Consider the following 20083-nt stretch of genomic DNA (forward strand, 5'->3'; position numbering starts at 1 on the left):
TTTCGTGGCTATTAATCATCTGTACTCTGGGACGTAACTGTAGTGATGTGGCCGATTTACAACGCGGTCTCGATGAGACATATGGGGGCGCTGACATTGATGATGAAGGGGAGTACGAGGACATGACAATAGAGCAACGACGAGCTGCCGAAGCCGAAATGGCGCGGCGAGACCGCGGTATTGCTGGAAGGGTGGGTAGAGCCGCAACGCGGCGCCGTCGTCTGGGTTTTATCGAAAGCGATGAAGAAGAAGAGGAGGATGGAACCATGGGAGGAATCATCCCTGCTGGTGTTAAAATCCGTGCGCGCAAGATTTACGACGAGCGGAGGAATGTCGATGATGCGGAGGGTATGGATGAGGCAGATGAGTTACCAGTCGAGGAGCTTTCAGATATCAAGGCGAACTCTCTCGGCGAGTGGATCACGACTCCCCGCGTTAGAAAAGCCCTCGAAAATCAGTTCCGTCGCTTCCTACTTACATATGTTGATGACGAATCTGGGAAGAGTGTTTACGGAGAGCGTATCAGGGTTCTGGGCGAAAGTGCGTAGGAATCCTTTTCTCACTTCTTGTCGTCTCAATCCCTTTCACAGTAAACTCCGAGTCACTTGAAGTGTCTTTCGTCCATCTAAGTGATTCAAAGCCTATTCTTGCCTATTTTCTTGGAAATTGTCCCGCCGAAATGCTCGAGATTTTCGATGCAATCGCTTTGGACATCATCCTTCTTCACTATCCATCATATGAACGAATTCATTCCGAGATTCATGTCCGTATTACCAACTTGCCAACCATCTCAACCCTACGCGATTTGAGAAGAAATCATCTCAACACCCTAGTCCGCGTCTCTGGGGTCGTTACTCGCCGGACGGGTGTATTCCCCCAGCTCAAATACGTCAAGTTTGACTGCAATAAGTGCGGTGGTGTTCTTGGGCCATTCTATCAAGACGCAAACAAGGAGGTTAAGGTTGAGACATGTCCGAACTGTGAAAGCAAGGGACCTTTCAGTCTTAACTCAGAACAGGTACCTTTATAGGATGCACTCCCATGCACACGCTGTTAACAGATATCTCAGACAGTGTACAGAAATTACCAGAAGATGACACTGCAAGAGTCTCCCGGGTCAGTTCCTGCGGGACGACTTCCCCGACACCGCGAAGTGATCTTGCTTTGGGATCTCATCGATTCCGCGAAACCTGGTGACGAAATTGTCAGCGGTTCGCCTGTAATACTGCTGTTGGGGTATGACTGATTCTCTTCCTTCCAGGAGGTTACTGGAGTATACAGGAACAATTTTGATGCCGCGCTCAACGTCAAAAATGGGTTCCCGGTATTCTCAACTATCATCGAGGCGAATCACATCAACAAGAAAGAGGATATGTTCGCTGCCTTTCGCCTGACTGAAGATGATGAAGCCAAGATCAGGCAGCTCTCAAAGGATGAGCGAATTGCCAAGCGAATAATCAAGTCCATTGCACCTTCAATCTATGGGCATAACGACGTCAAGACTGCTATCGCTCTCAGTTTATTCGGCGGATTACCCAAGGACATCAACAAGAAGCATCGTCTACGTGGGGATATCAACGTGTTGCTACTTGGTGATCCTGGCACTGCAAAGTCGCAGTTCCTCAAGTATGTTGAGAAGACAGTACATCGTGCAGTTTTCGCCACAGGTCAAGGGGCTAGTGCTGTTGGTCTCACAGCTAGCGTTCGAAAGGATCCTGTCACTCGCGAATGGACTCTCGAAGGCGGTGCCCTTGTTCTTGCTGACAAAGGGACTTGCCTTATTGATGAGTTTGACAAGATGAACGATGCGGATCGAACGAGTATTCACGAGGCTATGGAACAGCAATCTATTTCCATCTCTAAGGCTGGTATTGTAACGACTCTACAGGCTCGATGTGCCGTCATCGCAGCGGCTAATCCGGTCAGGGGTCGCTACAATCCTACTGTCCCCTTCTCTCAAAATGTCGAACTTACTGAGCCGATTCTGTCCCGCTTCGACGTCCTTTGCGTTGTCAAAGATACGGTTGACCCCGTCAAAGACGAGATGTTAGCGAGGTTTGTTGTCGGAAGTCACCTAAGAAGTCATCCCCAATTCCGACCCGAGGATGAAATGGACGTTGGGACGAGTGTTGATCAGGATGTAAGTGATGCTTGTGCGTCTCCTTCTCACAGAACTGACCTCGAGTGTATTGTCATGTCCAGTTAATCGATCAGAATTTACTCAGAAAATATATTATGTATGCCCGCGACAAAGTTCGACCGAAGCTTCACGATATCGACATCCAGAAGTTGTCCCATCTCTATGCTCACCTTCGCAAGGAGTCCCTCGCTACTGGATCATTCCCAATCACAGTTCGACACTTGGAGAGCACCATCCGCATGGCGGAGGCGAGTGCGAAGATGCACTTGCGTGAATATGTTCGTGCAGACGATATCAACCTTGCGATCAAGGTTACGGTCAATAGCTTCGTTAACGCACAGAAAATGTCAATCAAGAAAACCCTGGAGCGGGTGAGTGTTCTGTAGGCCTGCATCCAATCACATGGTCCTGACCGTATCTCTGTAGTCCCTCAGGAAGTACATTACTCTTGAGCAAGATCGTGAGGAATTGTTATCGTACCTTCTGGGACAGATTGTCAAGGAGAAAGCTCGTGCATATCAGGCACAAAAATACGAAGCACCTTCAAGTGTCAGCGTCAAGATTGCTGAGTTTGAAGAACGGGTAGGTTCTCTAGTTCTTTTTTTACTGTCAAATGCCTGAACTTCATTCCCCCTCACAGGCAAGGGATCTCGAAATCCATGACGTGTCCTTCTTCACCAAGTCGAAGCTCTTCAAGCGCAACGGTTACATACTCCAAAACGGAGAGATTGTAAAGCGCTTCGCAATACCCTCGAACGAATTATAGTTGTTCCAAATCCTTCCACGCGTTCTGCTAAGTTTGCTATATCTGGTGTTGTGCAAGTAACATATATTGTATCGTGTACACTAACCCTTGTTGTGTATTTTGGTACCATGATATACAGGTCAATTTGTTTCAGATGTCTAGTCTTGCCACGCCATGCCGACGCATTGTTCCCTGTTGTCCCTACAGCATGCTACTTCGGCTACTTCGGTAGCCAACTGATGTTAATCTGAACTAGCTACGGTCTCCCAAGGTTTCCTCCTAACTGGGACCTTCGAAACGGTCGGCGTTTCTTCCTGAAACGTTAATAGCGTCAGCGGAGCACGAGGGTCCCCTCGCTAAGGAAAACCCACGCTCAGAATATTTGGAACAGCCTCGTTGTTTGGTATTAGATGGGTTTGATTGTTTGTGATCAGATCCGCCAGTTCATTGAAACTGATCGGCGTTGGGGCCCCATTCGGGATTGCAGACGCATTATCTAGCAATCTCCACTGCTCTGTGGATTGAGCAGTAGCTTCTGGGCCTTGGATACCCCTGTGGAGGCGTCCGTCGGGGGTTCAGATGGGGTTGGGACGGATTGGGTTCGTTTGTGCTTTAGATATTCATCCCAGTCGACAGTTTCGCCCGACACCCTGTATTAGCAAAATAAGATCTCAGGAGAAGCCTAAGGGTATCCTACGCAACTCCTTGGAGTAGTAGAAAGCCTTTGCTCTCCCTATCAGATTGAACAGCTCATGCTCTGAGAGACCTGGCTTAGAGTGCAGAATGGTAGTGAGCCCGTTCTACTACATATTGGACTTAGAAACAAAGGTCATATCCCAAAGCCGAACAACTCAACGTGCCTGAAACTTTTCGTCTGACTCGAAGGGGTAAGCATCAAAACGATCGTAAAGGTGGGACCCAATGCTGGCCATGATGCAATACTTTAGCCCACGTGATATACCTAAAAAGGCAGGCAATTAAATCATCAATGCACTATGACACGATGTAGTCAAATGTGTCACTCCTTTAGGCACCGCCCACCGAAAAGCTCCTTTCCAAATTATTGTCAGAGCCGAGTTGAATGATGAGGAACTCAGGTAGCTGACTGGCCCTAATTCCCCTTAGTCTGCCACTTCGCGTAGGCTAACCGAAAATCCTGGACATTGTCTTGTTTCTCGGTGTTCTTCGCTGTGGAGGTGTTGATTCCGAGACCGCGGCGACTCCAATCAGCCTCTTCTTTTCCTTCAGGTCTGCCAGCTGCCCTCAAAGACAAGGCTTGTGCATGACGGTCATGCCTGCTATGAATCCATTGTCACCCTCGTTGCCTTCTCCGGTCACCCCACGTCAGCGTCGATCCTATAATGAATCTACCTGTAAACCTACTGCGAGCAAGCACGTACGTGCAGAGTCTTCAAACCGCTGTATCACTGTTTTAGAATATGGGTTATTGGGCGGTTTATTCCACGTCCGTCTAAGATACCATCTTCTAAAGAGCATGGGAACAGGATCGGAACGCCTCGCTTCTCTTCGTCTCCTGTTCGATGGGAAGCCAGTGAAGACTGTGGTGGCCCCGGTGGACAACGACACGGTTGAGCTCAGAGCACTCGTCCCCGATTCCAGCAGGCATCCAGCTAGTCGTGTCAAGCTGACCATCTGTGCAGCGCTGGACGGCTTGGAAGTGGATAGGGTCGACATTGGAATCTTTGATATGGATCAACTCTACGAAAGTGGGTGTTATAAATGACTTCCCGTTGGTGCAACATCTGATTATTTAATTTTCTACTCCAAGGTCCAAGCCAAGAAGGAGCGCCGCAAAAGCGCTGTCCAAAGCGGGTGAATTGTCGCGGGGCTGAGGGGAATGACACTGCCTGTGAACCTTCCCCTAAGCGCCTTTCCAAGTCTACCGAACCACAAAGCGCTCCTGCATCTCGAGTGAAACTTACCGATAACGCGTGTGGGAACATGGTGACAAAATTAGTTATCGAAGGAGATATAAGCTCCTTGAAGTCGGGCTGGTGAGTGGCATCTGTACTGTTTCGAGCTCATCGATCATGGCAACCTCGCTCGCGTACTGTCTTAAGGTCTTGTTTCGAGCAGTCGCTTGGCCGACGTCAAATCCGATTCCGCCGGAAAATCGAAGGCAGTATGATCTTCCTTTCTTCAGAGCCCGTTACGCCTATGCTGGGAGACGACGACGTGCAAGATGACCGGGGCCTTGTCTGCAGCATCTTTCATCCTCCCCGCCCCAATCATCTTTCCTACCATGAAAAACCTTGCCTCAAAGATGCCTACTTCATCACCTCTGCAGATATGATCGATCTTGCAGAATTCCTTCTCGATTTTCATTTCTCTATTGAGGAGAAACTTCGTATCTGGAAGGTACTCGAAGCCTTTCACCCGATCCCCGTAACGACGACCATCCAGTCACCCGGGTCATTTAGGAGGAAAGACCTGGAACTCTTCACATGGGATGTTCTTGTTCAGGCACTCGAATCGATTATCCAGAAATATGTATGTTCTCCACGTATACCTTGCATGTCAACTACCCATCCTTCTTTTAGACATTTTACGAGAACAAACGCTTGTTTTTCAGTGAACCGGAAATTTGTAGTGACCCGGCCCATCGTCTCTTTACTTCCCTCCCTCTCCATTCCCCCGACATCTTAGGAGCTGCACAAACCCTCATTATCCCAGAGCCGCGATTTAGAGCTCCACTTCCTCGAAGGGATGTACAGGAGCCCATCGAAGTTATCGAGACACCTGGTTACAAGAATCTGATGATGGGAGACGCGACCACCTTCCGCAAAATGTTGCATCCCCCCCATATGCCGCGCTCTTATTTGGAAGTCCCTTCGTCTCTTCGTCTCTTCTCCATCGAAAATTGCATTCAGCAAAACACGTACCAAGAACCCGCACCAAAGCCCGCTTCTCCTGTTGCCAATGTCGATATATTCTCTGAATTCCAAAGAAACGCGTTTCGATCTAATAATGACACTTCCCCCAGTACCCGTGCTCACCATTCCCTCTCGGACGCTTCCATGGAAAATCAACGACAACCCACAACAAACGTTACTCCACCACGTCCCGCCCAGCCTGATGGTACCGAACGCTTAGACGCCCTCGCATCTGTTGCTGCCCACTTAACAGGCGGCGGATCAACTCCGATCTTTACCGTTCCTGCTGCACAGAGAGATCCCGAACAGTTGGCAACGCACTTGAGTCGCACCGAGTCCCTGGTGAATCGTAAGGTTACTACGATACAAGAGGCGGATCATGATAGGTGGATTGCGTTGACGATGGGTGACACCACTACTAGTCGATGGAGTCATCTGTATGGTCCAATTTGGGTGGACGACTTCACGGAACGAAGCCTTGGATGTGGAAAGGCGCTGATTGGGGGTCCAATCGTTGGCGGCATAGAAGATTAACTCGAGCTATATATTATTCACGGCCGTTGCATTCGTTTACAGACCGGGGACATACCAATCCTTGGCGTTTATTCCATCATTGACGGGTGCGTTTCAAAATAAGATGGTGGAGCTTTGTGCATCGGTGTGAAGATTACAACAGCCGGGTGTAGCCCGGGCCTCTTTTCCTTCCTCGTCACGATAGAGTTGGGTTGACAGCTGTCGTAACAACCGGACGCAACCTGATAGAATGGGCCGGACATCGATATGATATTGCAATGTGAATGTTATGTTTGTCCACCATGTGGCAGCAAAAGGAAACCACAGTCCCATGCAGTAGAGGCTGGGATCCTTCCTAAGTAGTTGTTAGAGCGCTCCGTCTTCTCTTGAAAGGATTTCCATTGAAGTAGAACAATATCCGGTTTGACCTGGCACCCAGTTATGGTTGGGTTGTGGTGACGATTTGTTTGTCAAGAGAGTACTGAGGCAATCCACCAACATCGATCTTCTCCAAGGCATAGTTGCAGGCAATTACAAATGGATTGCATGTACATATTGATCTCTGCCTTGGCCATGAGGCCGACAATCAATGAGTTAGTTCCGTGCCTCAGAGTTAAGCTTGCACCACTGACAACTCATTAAGTTTGGATTTCAGGGTAGTTTCTTTCTTGTTTACCTCATCCTTCACTGCCTTGAAGGCATGGCACATAACTTCTTTGTTAAGAGAAAGGACGACTCTGTCACTTCCCGAGATGCAGAGCGCGTGCAAAAACCCGATCATTTTGGCCGCCCTGCATTCCTGGACACCTGCAAAATCGACATTGATAAGCTCTGCCATGTCAGTCGCCCCAACTTCATGTCATTGCCAGACGAAAAATGAAAGAGGCATGACGCACCGACGGCACTTCAAAGTTTTAGTATCCAAACGGGATTGGCTGGCCGAGGCCGAACTGTGCTTTGCGCCACCGCGAATGGGAGTTTTCTGAGGTATCGGTGGTGTCCTCTCTAAGTCCGTTGTTCTTGAGGTACCAGGTCGGCTGGTGTGCGACTCGCAGGAGCCTCTGACGCTTTGTGCAATGGAAGGTTCGCCACTCGGCAACGCTTTGCCTGCGGCCGCGCCCCTCCCCCTTTGTCCTCGTGTGGCGTCGGGCTGCTGCAACAACAGGAACGACGTTTTTAACTAGTGCAGCATGCCTAGGTGCGTAGGGCCAAGCCGTTCGTCCAACGAGGAACTTGACGCTCTCGAGCATCGTGACCACCATCGTGACGAGGGTTCGGCTGACCCTTTCGGCAACGCCGTTTTCTTGGGGGGTGTTGGGGTTGGGACGCGTTGAGGTATTGAGTGAATTCGTTAGAGAAGTACTCACCACCATCATCGGCACGTAGGACTTTCGGCTTCTTGCCCGACTGTCGTTCTCCTCGGGCCAGGAAACCCTTGAACTTCTCAAGGGCGTCCCTCTCCTTTTGATGAGGTAGACAGTGAGATAACGTGATGAAATATCGGTATCCTTCGCATGTTACCGTTAGAATGGACTTCGGAATGGAGGAATGTGTATGGCCTGATGCTCACACTCCTCGCAGTAGGTTGATACTCCCTTCCCATTATAAGACGAAATGTCGGACTAGCGAGTTTATCGCTCAGTCCCGGTGTACGTGAACTAAAATAGATTGGAAAGTAATCACCTAGCGAGTTTATCGCTGGTGGACAAATGTTTAATACATGATTTATGAAAGATAAACAAGATATAACTAACACATTGTGGTTAGAGGAGATGTGGTCGCGGTTCTTGGACTTAGATTCTCTTTCCCCGTTTCACGCTTCCCACCTCCTCTCCCCATCTTGTTTTGCTTCGGTTTTTTCTATTGCTTGTTAGATTGTTCCAAAATTTGTAACTGCCATGAGGCTGGCTGTGCGGACAACTGAACCAATCTCAGCGAGATGGGGGAAGTGATTGGGCCGGTTACCAGCCTATGTTTAACGGGAATAGTGATGGGACAATGGTCAGGCGATGTTGACAATGTCAAGCAGCCCTATGCTTTAGTAGAGGCTGGGATCCTGCCTAAAGCAGCCCCGACATCGACAAAGTGTGGGAGCAACGTAATTCTCTGGGCCGTGGGAAACCTCCCACATTTCGTTTCCCGAGTTTCTTTGCGTATACGGCGTTCTTTCCTTTCACGAGGCCTATTGCCCCCTTCGGGGTGGCATACGCATAAAATTGGAACGATACAGAGAAGATTAGCATGGCCCCTGCACAAGGATGACACGCTTTGACCGAGTGGATGCTCTTCGGAGCACAATATTTATTTTATTTTATTTTATTTTATTCTATTTTATTTTTTCATGATGCTACGACATACATGGTGTATTGGACCTCTAACGAGGAGTGACCAGCATCTGGCTTGGTATGTCTATTAGCCCGGGGTTTCAGGAAGAAGAGAAACCACAGCGCCTGGGCACGGATCCCATAGTCAGCGCTTAGCTGAACTTCGCAAATCAGGTGGAATGCAGCGCCTTCCAAGCCCCACGGCCATAGATAGCTCATGCCCAAGGCATTGTGTTCGTTAAAAATTACAGCTGCTGTACATGTACTGTACGACCTGAAATTCTCGAAGATTATGCATGCTCACAATAACTACAGTTATCGTGGCACCAAAAATAAATATTGTGCTCCGAAGAGCATCCACTCGGTCAAAGCGTGTCATCCTTGTGCAGGGGCCATGCTAATCTTCTCTGTATCGTTCCAATTTTATGCGTATGCCACCCCGAAGGGGGCAATCAGCCTTGTGAAAGGAAAGAACGCCATATGCGCAAAGAAACTCGGGGATCGAAATGTGGGAGGTTTCCCACGGCCCAGGGATTTGAAACACAAGTTGCTGCTTGCTGCAGTAAAAAACGCGAAGTCCAGCTGATTCCAAGTGCAACATTCTAATTTTGATTTTCATGCTCTAAAACAATACAAAAGTAATAAGGTTAAAGAAAAAAATTCAAGAGTCGACGAAAAGGACCACATTTTCAAACGCGACAACGAGGATAAGTCCCCAAAAAAGCACGGGAGTGGAGGGACACAAAGCGAGGGATATGCCATACTCGAGTAAACATATAATGATAACAATTGCGATGAAGAATGAATGAGGAAAGCTGGAAACATAGGCGAGGAAAAAAAATCGAGACATAGAACGAGGGGAGTCTGGTTTTGCATATTAGTTCAGATCGATTGTAAACGGCATATAAAGTGATTAGTGGAGGAAACTTTGGTTGAGTTATTGGAACCATGATCGTCGGCGCAGCCTGCGGGTCATCATGAGAGGTAATCTTCAGGAGCCAGCTTCTCCTCTTCCTTAAGTTCACCCCGTCGTTTGAGGGACTGTTGAATCCTTTTCAACTCTCTCTCCCATATGCTACCAATCTCTTGCTCCAAGACATTTCCTTCCCCGCACTTTGTCAAGACGGCCCTTAGGACCTCATCCTCTGCGACAGAAAGGGATATGTCTCCTGGCCCTGCTCCTATCGTAGGCGCACAAAAGCTGGAACGGGAGCTGCGACGACCACTTTTACTTGGAGAAGCTAAGGCAGTAACGGGCAGGGATATAAGTGAGGACGTCTCCAAAACGCCCAAGAGATCCGAAAACTCGCTTCGAGACACCGGGTCGAACTTCGATGAAGGGGTGGAAACTATTTGGGTATATAATGAATATACTCTCGAAGGGCTTGTTGGAGAGTCAGATGATTGAGACACAGATCGTCGTAATTTGGACTTGGACTTGGGAGTTGCGAAAGGGTCAGATATAACGCTGGAAAGCGAAATATCCTCGAGGGAGAGATTATGTGATGAACGACGGTGCGACAACAGAACAGAAATGAGGGCGAGGCGAGCATGCAACCCAAGCACACCGATACACCCATCCAGTGGGCTACGACCGGAAGTGGTTGCGACCGGGTTAGCCCTAGACGTGCTGGCGGACTTAAACGCATCGAGAATGTGTTTCATTGCAACTTGGCCGTTGCAGTCGGCCTTTGCAGCCTTCTCCTGGGCGGCAAGATCAATGGCACGACGAAGCACCTCCAGCGCATACCTGATATCACCGGTGTGCATTGCAGCTTTTTTGACCAGCAGGGTCAATGCCGGAGGATGGATAAGTTGCGTAGACGCATCGGAATCATCCCCCGCAGAGAGCTTTGAGAGGCGGCCACGAATAATAGCCTGCATGTCAGCGGCAGAGTAGGCAGGAAATGATAGGGCAAGGGATGGACGATGGGTAAAGGACGTGCTTTGGATCAAGTCATTTGAGATGGCGATGACTCGCAGAGTCGAAACATGACGGTGAGGGAGGGCAAATATGGCAGATAATCCAGCTGGCCCAAATGCATCTAACTCATCCAGTACGAGTACACTGTTGTCATGTGTTAGTCAAATCCATCCGTGATACGACGTTGACTTACCATTTGGTGCCCTCGCGTTCCAGAGCACATTCCAAACGTTGGAGCGATGAAGATGATGCCCGGCTCTTACTCGATCCAGACCCGCCGAGAGCCATCAAAACGCGTTCCCAAAGTAAAGAAAGATCCTTGAGACCCATGCAGTTTATGTATGCTGATTTCCCAACATCAGGAGGAATAGAAGCTAAGATGGAAGATACAAGGGCCGTTTTCCCAGTGCCAGGTTTCCCAGAAGCATAAAGACTAGTAGCAAGTGACCGGGGCCCGGCAGTTGGGTCTAAAAATGGACCGAGGAAGTCCAAAATAATCTGCCGCTCTGTTTCACGCCCAACAACATCCGCGTCAGACGTGGACCGGAGCAAAGCGCGTGCACGAGAATGAAGAGATGGCGGGGGTGTTGATGGAGGTGTGGCGAGAGAAAGAGCGCCCATTGCACGCGAAGGAGTTTTCAGCGGAGTAAACACTGGGGCGGGGATCCGTGGAAGGCCGTCACTTCTGTCCGCATCACCCGAAGTCGAGTCTGAGTGAGTCGGGGTGTGTGGTGGCGTCGTGATATTATCCATTCGAACGTCTAAAAAGAACCCATCTACGCATTAATGGTATAATATTTGGGACATGCTGAAGTTGAGTCCAACCTGAAGAACTTTCACGACGAAGACTGCTTTGACGTGCGACTCTTAGGCGCGGCGAGCGCGTCAACGCATCGCGTTCAACGGGTTCTGGTGCTGGAGGAATATTTTCTTTATTGGCATAAGAGCCATCGGGAAGGATTACCACAGACGCGCTTGTCTTTGCGCGTTTGAGGGGCGCTGGTGAAGGAGGAGGCGAGGAGACAATGGCTGAAGAAGAACGTTTGCCTAAAGATGAGCGCGTCGCTCTGATCATGGCTGAAGACGATGACCGTCTAAGGTTGAGGTTGTGGTTTGTTGAATTGTCAACCTCTGTTTATAGCAGTTGGCCACGGCCGCGATCGGAAGGTATTTGCATCCGGAAGTAAACAAACATCGGCACGTGGTTCTGCTGCGTAATTGTCGGAAAACACGGAATTTCGTTTTAACGCGTTAAGAGCTCTCAACGCGTTTCAACGCCTTATTGATCCGTTCCAACGCTTTATTAATTTGTTCCAACACTTTGCTAGTCCGTTCCAACGCTCAATGCAAAAATCAAATTGTAAATACTCAGCCCCGCTGTAAACATCCCTGTTCACAAACGCATGGACGCACTTCCCCTTCACTGCCAACCACGGCTGCAGCAACTGTACACTCACATTTCCATACCCTGTACTTCCAAGCCACATGGGAGTCCCCCATACTCAGGCAAACACACGTTCCATGATCCATTGCCACAAATTACCTTCACTTGCTTCACATCGATGACGTCTACCTACTTGACGGTCAAGCCACTCTCACAGCGAACGACCACTTCAGCAAGTGACAAATCCCCAACAACCCCACCGTTCTCTTCCTGTGTCATTTTAACCAGTGGGGTTCCATATGGGAGGCCGGGCGCTGAGTCGTAACATGTCATTCAGGGACAGCATGGACAACGATTCCGACCACACACAGAGTGCACCCCCCATCAACTGTCAGTGTCCAGCATAGGAATCTTCCTTTATCGCTCCATGTTCCACCACCCTCAATGTCCACCGCACATTCTTATTTAAGCCACTTCGTTCACTGAAATCTGATTTGTGTTTGCACTCATGTTCTCCTCAATACCACTGCTAAAATGAACAACAATCACGTTCAACTTCGTTCGAATTCTAACTCCACATAGCACCACCATTGAGAGCCACAATGAGTTAGACCTCAATCCCACAGCGGGTGTACACATATTGAGAATACTAAGTAACTTAGCCCATATACACTCAAAAGGCCTATGATTGATACAAATTTATGTCAACATATCAGCGCGGAGCTGAGAGTGCATGGTAGTGTAGCGGTTATGAATGTACTTACTATAATGATCACAGTGTTCCTCGGTTCAATTCCCACCTGTACCAACCATTTAATGATATTTAGTTCTGGTCCTATTCCGCAATGTGAGTCACCAAAATCGAGGATAATGTGTGGGGATGTAATGAAGTGAAGGTATGCTTCAATCCTGGCTTGCAAGGGGTTGTCTCTTTTTGTTGACCCTACCTTGTTGCCGTTGCAACGCGTTGAAACGGAGGCAAAGCGTTACAACGCCTCGAAGCGTTGGAACGATCGAGTTCAGTGTTGAGAGCGTTAGAACGGCACGTGCCGTTGAAAGGCGTTACAACGCCTTGTAACGGGTTACAACGCTTCCGCAGTGTTTTCCGACAAACGGTCTCTTGTGGGCGATAGAAACTTAAAGAAGTACTACGACTAACTTAAATGTCCCTGGTGTACACTCGTGATACACTCATCTCCCTTATAGGATGGTTTTGTGTTGGAGAATACAACAATCGGTTCCGCCTGTCAAATGCATGATTATTCTTATTATTTTTTGGTGGAATCCTCCATAGCTTTCGCGGGCAGTGACCCCCTGGAGATTTGTATGGAGAGACTGGTCCTTCCGGGGTAAGATTGGGTCGACGCGTCTGCTGCCTCAGAGACTGCCACCTCGGAGAAATCCGGTTACGCACTGGCAACATGTTGCTCTCTGTGGCCTCGGCAGGTCAGGTATACCCACTAAAACACTGTGGCTCTTAAACCAGTTCTCTGGAAGGCGCACCTCATCTTGTAGAATCCCGCTCCACGCGTGTAGGACAATATGCGGTACTTTTTTTTTGTTGGAGAGGTACTAATTATCCTGTTGTAGTCTCTCGTTGAAGGGCGGCTAGGAATGTACCGATTGCTGAGATGTCATGGTCTCCATTGTTGTTGTCCCCGGATCGATCACCACACTAACATGCGCACAAGTTCAGCAGTTACTGTTCTACAGAGTCGGGTGGCTCCGGCCTTGATTTTGGTGCTGCCATGATTATTGACAATTAGGTGACGGTTCCTTACCTTCCCGTTCTTGGTTTTTTTCAAGGATTGCGTAGTTGTCTTCCGACAGAGTTCGCTGGACATTCTTTTCGCTCTGGAGGTGCTATTCACCTTGCCGCTCTGGGTTTTCCAGAGTCAAGGATTCAAGCATTAGGTCGTTGGTCTGGCGACTTTATATTCGTAAGAACCCTGTAATTCTCTGTGCCCGTTCCCCCATCTCTTCTTCGATTTTTGATTCCTCCTTTTATTTTTCATCACCACCCCACCCCTCCTCCTTCTTTTACCATGTTACCGGCTCGCTTCAAATCAAGAGGCTTCGACATCCTGTCGGGGCCGTCGCCACGCTACCCTTCGCGCCTTCGCTCACACAAGGTAGGTATATTGAATTGTTATGTTGTCACCAGAGTGAATGATTTTTGTCATCTCCGACTCTATTTCCGAGTGGCTCCGTTATTAGCATCGCTCAAATTCTTAAATCCGCGACCTGAGACCTGAGACCGAGGGCTAGATCATTAACATTATTGATGGCGATGGACTACAGTAATTATTTCTAATATCGTCACAATTCAAATCCCCATTCTCTCTGTTATGCGGCGTAGTCGCCGCTGGCGCATTCGTATAAAGAGAGCAAAATTTCCTTTTTTTCTGCTCCCTCCCCCTCAGATCTCTTGTACGAGTCTGAGGTGAGAATTGAACAAATTTTCCTTTATCGTTTTGAGAACCATTCTAAATATATTTATTGGTGCAGTTTAAGTAAGTAACGCGCCATAGGTACAGTACAATCATTAGATCTCTTGTACGAGTCTGAGTTTAGCGCCTTAAAATTTCGTCTAAGTAACTAGGCAGGTCATCAACCTCTATTATTAGCAGGTTACCAGCCTCTATTGGTCAATGTTCACGATGAAGTCGACTCTGGGCGGGAACGTGCTTGCTATCAATATCCTAAAAGTCCGGCGACAGCGACCAGCTTGCGTCAATTTTTGCCGTCCGTTTGGAGTTTGTTTCCACGGTACTGGACTCCGGCCATGTCATAACCGGGAACTCACGTGCACACTGTTACTTCTCACGCTTTAATTTCTTTACCGGCTTCTGCAACTCCCCCCACACTCAAGATGGCTTCCTACCCAATCACCCTTCCCTCGAGCCCCGGAAACCCGCTCGCTACTCTTACCCATCCCGATAGTGAAATATGGGAGCTTGAACTGCATCATGGCCAAGACAACCGCATTACCCCGGAGTTTGTGGATGTGTTGGGGAAGGCCTTGGATCTTGTCGAGAAAGATTGGAGATCTGGAACTACAGAGGATGGTGCACCGGGTGCTCTGGTAATCGTTGGAAAGAAATCCCAGAACAAGTTCTTCTCAAATGGTGTGCACGGCCCGGCCTCCAGAATTTCTGGCCTGAATTGAACTATTGGTGTTAGGGCTTGACTTTGTGAATACGTCAAAGGACAGGGGCTTCTTTCCTGGTACGTTTTATTCGAATTATCATATTTGGAGCAACCCTTGTCTAATCGTTATCAGTCATCTTCAACCCACTCCTTAGGAGGCTTTTGACTTTTCCTGGTCAGTTGTCCTTCTTTTCGAGCTAGCACCATTACTTAAATGCTGCTTGATAACCCAGTGCCTGTCGTCGCCGCTATAAATGGCCACGCATTCGCAGCTGGCTTTCTCCTTGCCTTATGCGCCGACTATCGAGTCATGACCTGCGGAAAAGCATGGTGCTCGATGAATGAAGTAAGCCTTTTCACATCCCATGCTTGACCATTTTTCTCTTACACCATGATGCACTATACGTAGTTAACATTCGGTGCCCCGCTCCCGACATCCATGGCTGCCATACTAAAGTTTCGTCACCCCACTTCAGAAGCTCTCCGGAAGACGTGTCTCGAAGCCCATAGATGGACACCCGCCGAGATACTCGCAATCGGAATGGTGGATCAGCTCTCGGAAGAGCCCAACACTCAGAGCGTCCTCAAAGCGGCTCACGCATTAGCCAAACAAAGGGCACCACTAGCTAAGACGGGTGTATGGGGCCTCATCAAACGAGACTTGGCGAGAGATGTGTTGCTCGCGGCTTCCCTAGATGAGAGAGGCATCACGCCGGTGGAGGAGGCAAAAGCGGCGAGGGCGAAATTCAAACTTTGAAAGTCCCTTTTTATACCTTTCACCTGATCTTTAGGAGTGGTTGTATAGTCCCCTCGCCTGTTTCACCTCAGACGCAGAACGAGTTGCGTTGATTGATTGTAAGCTGGAATAGATTTTGACATTGACACTTGCAACACGACCACGGCCGAACCCTCTCGCTGCCGATGCCACGAATCTTTTTTTAATCTTTTGCAGAGAAATTGTCAGAAGGTTGGACCAAAGTAAGCTGTATTTAATATAGCTTCTTCTGGGTGTCGTTGCGCCCAAATGCCCGATAAGCTCGGCCAAGGATCAATATCGAGATCAAGCGCACATAGCGGATTGTTATGCCTTTATTGCCATTGTATTGCGAAGTAGTATGCAGAATGCAGATAGAAAATGATAAAGAAAAAAATGACGATAGGGTGATGAGAAACAGTAAAAATGGATGGTGGTTATGCAATACTAGTGTAGTGCGCTCGCATGAACAAGGAGTTCGTAATCATAGTGGGCAAGTAAAAATAAAAAATGCATGATGAAAGTTTGGGTTGATGGAAACGGGTACATGAGTTCGTGAAGGAACCAAAAGTTGGGAAGAATAAAAGTAGGGGCGGGACCCAATGATCTCTAGGCAAATTGAACGGCTGACCAGCGACTCGGCACCAAAACAAACGCGCCCTAGCGGAACCAGTTTAACGGGGAAAATGAAACCCTACACCATCACTAGTCGACCATGACTCGGAGACAAGGCGTGCCACTGCTCCTCGCACCCAGGTGCCACATCCAGCATCCTTGCAACAGACGATTCCATCAAGACCTCCGCATCATCCAAATCCTGCCGCTCAGAGTTCCTGCTCTCTTCTGGTGTCGGTGGCTCAAGCGCCAAAGCAGCCTCCCATTGACGTCGCTCCTCTTCCTCATCTTCCAAGGTCTTCCTAGTGATTCGACTGAGAATGTCATCCAGAGCGCAGAAATTATCCTCATTGTTAGCAAATTTCTGATGTCGTCTGCTAGCCACGTGCTAAATTAGAAAGAAGATGAGGGTCAACGACAGATTCGACAACGTAAAGCCAAAGACGCACAAGATTAAAATCCTCGAACTTCACACGACAATTCTCGCAGTACCCAGGTTTCTTGACCTCATCTCGAGCAGGTAAATGAGCCTTTCGCTTCGACGACGACGCCCGCATCGCATTTGTGCTCTTGCTCTTCCGGATAATGCGATGCCCTGTCGAATCCTCCCCAGAGCCGGTAGCATTCACAGCTTGAGCGAGTGTGCGATGAGTCAACACTTGTCGATGAAGACGTTTATTATGGAGCTGGCGTGATCCCCCACCGCCACCAATAAACTGTCCCCCATTGAGACTACTCCCACCGGAAAGGGGATTCTGAGCAAACGATGTGGTGCTGTTCACATTGGAAGTGATGAGGACGCTGTTCCCAGACGCAGCAATGTATTCTCCATTGAAATTCCCATTATCAGGATCTCGATTCTTATCGTTCAGAGATATGTAGCGGCCGAGATCATGCATGGAAGCGGTTCGGCGGAGTGGTGGCACACCCGGAGCAGAGCGTGAAAGAGCCAGAGGGGCATTCTCCTCTTCTTCATCTTCGTCCTCTTCCAACCCACTGGTTGCAACCTGCAGCTGAATAAACCCATCGTTTTCCCCATCTGAATTCATCATTGCGTCTCCATCCTGGTTATCATCAACCTCTTCCTCATACTCTCCCAAGCGGCCAATGGGCCACAAAGGCGTTGCCTTCCCAGGCTTATCACGAATAGTAGGCCAAGGCGGCTCAGCCTCTTTCGAGAAATCTTCGAGCGACAGCGCTCTTGCCCGTTTAAACGATAAGCCATGTCTTGAAGAGACCGAATGAGGTTTCCATCGGCCATACTCTTTGACCATGATAGGTGCGTGCGTCTCGCTCATATCTTCCACAAGAAGCCAGTGTGAGTCTTTACCGAAGTAACGATAATCCCGACGTAAAGCGGTAGGGTCTCGCTCGTGAGTCAATCCCGAAGCTTTTTCAGCATCAAGAAGAGTGGAGAGAGTGTTCGCATTATTGTTGGCAGTAGCAGTTGGTCGCCTCGAGGCCTCGGCTCGCTGTGTTTGGGACACTGTGTGGGTAATAGTGGGGTTTTTCGGGTGAACAGGGACAATATCGGTTTCAGGGAGGAGTCGATTGAGTATGTTGTCAAATTCTGTCGGAACATCAGTGAGTGACAGCGAAACCGAACAACAATTGTGTTCCGCGCACTCTTTTCATCCCAGATCTTCATCTGGAAACGGACAGCTTTCGAAACAAGAGGATCAAACTTTGTAGATTTGAGTTTTATAGGGCTTCGTAATGTGGATGGCAAGGCAGCTTGGTTGCGCGATTGAGACGCCACCCGTGATAATTGGGAGGATCCTGGAGCATTTTCTTTATTCTCCAGCACGGCAATTTCATCAAGTGAAGGGACAAATTTGTTTGTGATGAAATGGGTAACGGAGTTAGAGAAGAAATCTTCGACACGCTGGTTGGGATCAGCCCTGTAATCAGCACAAACCATGAACAAAGAATTAACAAACCACTCACGGCACCAAGCACCGATATTCGCTGTGAGAAAGAGGATTTGACAGCAGGATCTAATGAATCAAAGTAGAATTTGAAGGTAGGAAAGGCCCTGGTATACTTGTATCTAAATTTCTCTTCTGCCTTGATACGATCTTCCAGCTTCGCCTTCTTCGACGCTCGAGCCGAGCCATCACAAGTTTGTTGGCGCTGTCCACGGATAGGCGTACAAGGAGCCTGTGGCTTTTCCGCTACTAAATCTGGTGCCCGACGATTGGCACGAGGTGTAAGAGGTAATGGACGAGCATCGTATTCATCATCAACCTCACGAGGCCGCTTAGGTACAGGAACTCTCGCTGGTGCAGTGGCCGTTACATCCGCGATGTTGAGGGTGGGACCGTGCGCTGGCGTTCTTAACGGTGCATGAGATTGTTTGAAAAGCAACGACGGACGAGTAGCAGCCAAGTCAAGAGGACGAGAACCACCTAGCGCTCCACCCATCATTATTGAATCGCGAAGCGAAGGTGACCTATCGTGATGGGGAACAATACCAGGTAAGGCAGACTGTACACCAAGGTGTCGATGAATGACACCTGGTCGTCGTGGTGTGGTTGGCGCAGACATCTAGAGAAAATAACAGAAGAAAAGAAGAGAGAAGTGGTAGAAAGCAAGATCTCCCTTGCGACCGCCCACTAGCCCAACCCCAACGCGTCGACGAGAGTCGTGTTCTTGTGCGAAGGTCTCGCCAGCCGGATGAGAAACCTTATTTTGTTGATAATTATTTGGACGATTCACAACATCACGTGTACAATGGCACACGCTCGGCTCCGAGAACTTCGATGGAACGGAACGGCTTGGTCGTCTGTGATCCTCTTCTCCCGCTAAAGAGAGGCTGGTCACCTGCCTACTCTGATCCATGAAGCTGTGGTGTTATACAACCCCATGCCTACCCGACGAATTCTTCTGGAACGCTCGCACGGCATCAAGAAACCATCGATCCCGTGCATATATCTGTTCGCATATAAGAATGTGGGACGTTCCCATCATCACCGATTGATGCTAGTCTTTTCGTGGCCAGACCTCGATGCTTATCGCCTAGGGCGACTTTCAAATAATCTTCAAGTCCAATACCTTTCCCTCCTCCCCTTACCGTATGCTACACGCCGAAGGACTCTAATTCATGAAATTCCAACCGGAAGCAAATCCAAAACATATATAAGCCCGCTCCCCGAATGAAAACTACTTTCATAACATCTGGTTTACAAATGCCCTGTCTTTAGAGTCACTTGCACCGGACTTCAAACATACCGATTGCAGGTGCTAATCAGGTCATAGAAGAAACTAACGAGCCCTCCTTACGCTCTTCGAGATTAAGTCGCGTCCTTCGGGGCGTGTGTTTTCGCTGGGCTCGAATGGGTGTTTCCGAACATGTAGATTCTGCTCGCGGATCTGCTGTGCTGCAAGGAGTAGTTCCCTGGTAGTTCCACTGTAATTCCACTGTAATTAATGTTCTTATTTGAGTGGTTTTTCGCTGTTTACTTGCATCTGTTGAGTTTGGAGACGTTGGACGTTGTACCTGGCCTCCGTATATCGCGGTTACAGTTAATCCCAAAAGAAGCCATACATCCACTGGTATATGCTTTTGAGATGCGAATCGATTCTTGGTCTTCTGGGTGTCAATTAACGCAAGGATCAAGCAGAAATGCTATGATCACTG

The 20083-nt window shown here is 48.7% G+C and overlaps 9 protein-coding genes across 9 annotated transcripts; 6 read left to right on the forward strand and 3 right to left on the reverse strand.

Annotated features, from left to right (window-relative positions):
• The first annotated feature begins 62 nt into the window (after positions 1 to 62).
• Positions 63 to 3045, forward strand: EI90DRAFT_2994871 (MCM-domain-containing protein). Its single transcript, XM_039056177.1, has 7 exons — positions 63 to 540; positions 591 to 1018; positions 1070 to 1204; positions 1262 to 2140; positions 2203 to 2511; positions 2567 to 2722; positions 2781 to 3045. The coding sequence occupies exons 1-7, from the start codon at positions 123 to 125 to the stop codon at positions 2904 to 2906; spliced, it is 2451 nt and encodes an 816-aa protein (XP_038916913.1). The 5' UTR covers positions 63 to 122; the 3' UTR covers positions 2907 to 3045.
• A 1034-nt stretch (positions 3046 to 4079) lies between these two features.
• Positions 4080 to 4908, forward strand: EI90DRAFT_3053781 (uncharacterized protein). Its single transcript, XM_039060042.1, has 2 exons — positions 4080 to 4612; positions 4675 to 4908. The coding sequence occupies exons 1-2, from the start codon at positions 4168 to 4170 to the stop codon at positions 4902 to 4904; spliced, it is 675 nt and encodes a 224-aa protein (XP_038916914.1). The 5' UTR covers positions 4080 to 4167; the 3' UTR covers positions 4905 to 4908.
• Positions 4909 to 4976: 68 nt separating this feature from the next.
• On the forward strand, positions 4977 to 5552 carry EI90DRAFT_2918062 (uncharacterized protein; the record flags this gene model as incomplete). The annotated part of the gene is made up of 1 exon (XM_039054633.1): positions 4977 to 5552. A coding segment is annotated over one exon (576 nt), but the record flags the coding sequence as incomplete, so codon positions are not given.
• Positions 5553 to 5584: 32 nt separating this feature from the next.
• Positions 5585 to 6445, forward strand: EI90DRAFT_3053787 (uncharacterized protein). The gene has a single exon (XM_039060043.1). The coding sequence runs from the start codon at positions 5663 to 5665 to the stop codon at positions 6311 to 6313; it is 651 nt and encodes a 216-aa protein (XP_038916916.1). The 5' UTR covers positions 5585 to 5662; the 3' UTR covers positions 6314 to 6445.
• EI90DRAFT_3053790 (uncharacterized protein) lies at positions 6222 to 6854 on the reverse strand. Its single transcript, XM_039060044.1, has 2 exons — positions 6369 to 6854; positions 6222 to 6313 (listed from the first exon to the last, which is right to left on the reverse strand). The coding sequence occupies exon 1, from the start codon at positions 6623 to 6625 to the stop codon at positions 6407 to 6409; it is 219 nt and encodes a 72-aa protein (XP_038916917.1). The 5' UTR covers positions 6626 to 6854; the 3' UTR covers positions 6222 to 6313; positions 6369 to 6406.
• Positions 6855 to 8282: 1428 nt separating this feature from the next.
• EI90DRAFT_3187079 (uncharacterized protein) lies at positions 8283 to 8684 on the forward strand (the record flags this gene model as incomplete). The annotated part of the gene is made up of 1 exon (XM_039066382.1): positions 8283 to 8684. The coding sequence occupies one exon, from the start codon at positions 8283 to 8285 to the stop codon at positions 8562 to 8564; it is 282 nt and encodes a 93-aa protein (XP_038916918.1). The 3' UTR covers positions 8565 to 8684.
• A 527-nt stretch (positions 8685 to 9211) lies between these two features.
• On the reverse strand, positions 9212 to 11707 carry EI90DRAFT_3153987 (P-loop containing nucleoside triphosphate hydrolase protein). The gene is made up of 3 exons (XM_039065903.1): positions 11366 to 11707; positions 10734 to 11301; positions 9212 to 10684 (listed from the first exon to the last, which is right to left on the reverse strand). The coding sequence occupies exons 1-3, from the start codon at positions 11613 to 11615 to the stop codon at positions 9592 to 9594; spliced, it is 1911 nt and encodes a 636-aa protein (XP_038916919.1). The 5' UTR covers positions 11616 to 11707; the 3' UTR covers positions 9212 to 9591.
• Positions 11708 to 14796: 3089 nt separating this feature from the next.
• On the forward strand, positions 14797 to 15831 carry EI90DRAFT_3122372 (ClpP/crotonase; the record flags this gene model as incomplete). Its single annotated transcript, XM_039063497.1, has 5 exons — positions 14797 to 15052; positions 15108 to 15152; positions 15208 to 15249; positions 15308 to 15420; positions 15484 to 15831. The coding sequence occupies 5 exons, from the start codon at positions 14797 to 14799 to the stop codon at positions 15829 to 15831; spliced, it is 804 nt and encodes a 267-aa protein (XP_038916920.1).
• Positions 15832 to 16149: 318 nt separating this feature from the next.
• On the reverse strand, positions 16150 to 19154 carry EI90DRAFT_3053805 (uncharacterized protein). The gene is made up of 4 exons (XM_039060045.1): positions 18391 to 19154; positions 18070 to 18328; positions 16893 to 18013; positions 16150 to 16831 (listed from the first exon to the last, which is right to left on the reverse strand). Exons 1-4 carry the CDS (start codon positions 18988 to 18990, stop codon positions 16523 to 16525), a joined length of 2289 nt encoding a protein of 762 aa, XP_038916921.1. The 5' UTR covers positions 18991 to 19154; the 3' UTR covers positions 16150 to 16522.
• Between the last annotated feature and the right edge of the window lie 929 nt (positions 19155 to 20083).

The sequence above is a fragment of the Cantharellus anzutake genome (genome assembly GCF_015039405.1).
Source record: "Cantharellus anzutake strain C23 chromosome Unknown EI90scaffold_19, whole genome shotgun sequence".
Taxonomy (NCBI): Eukaryota; Fungi; Basidiomycota; class Agaricomycetes; order Cantharellales; family Hydnaceae; genus Cantharellus; species Cantharellus anzutake.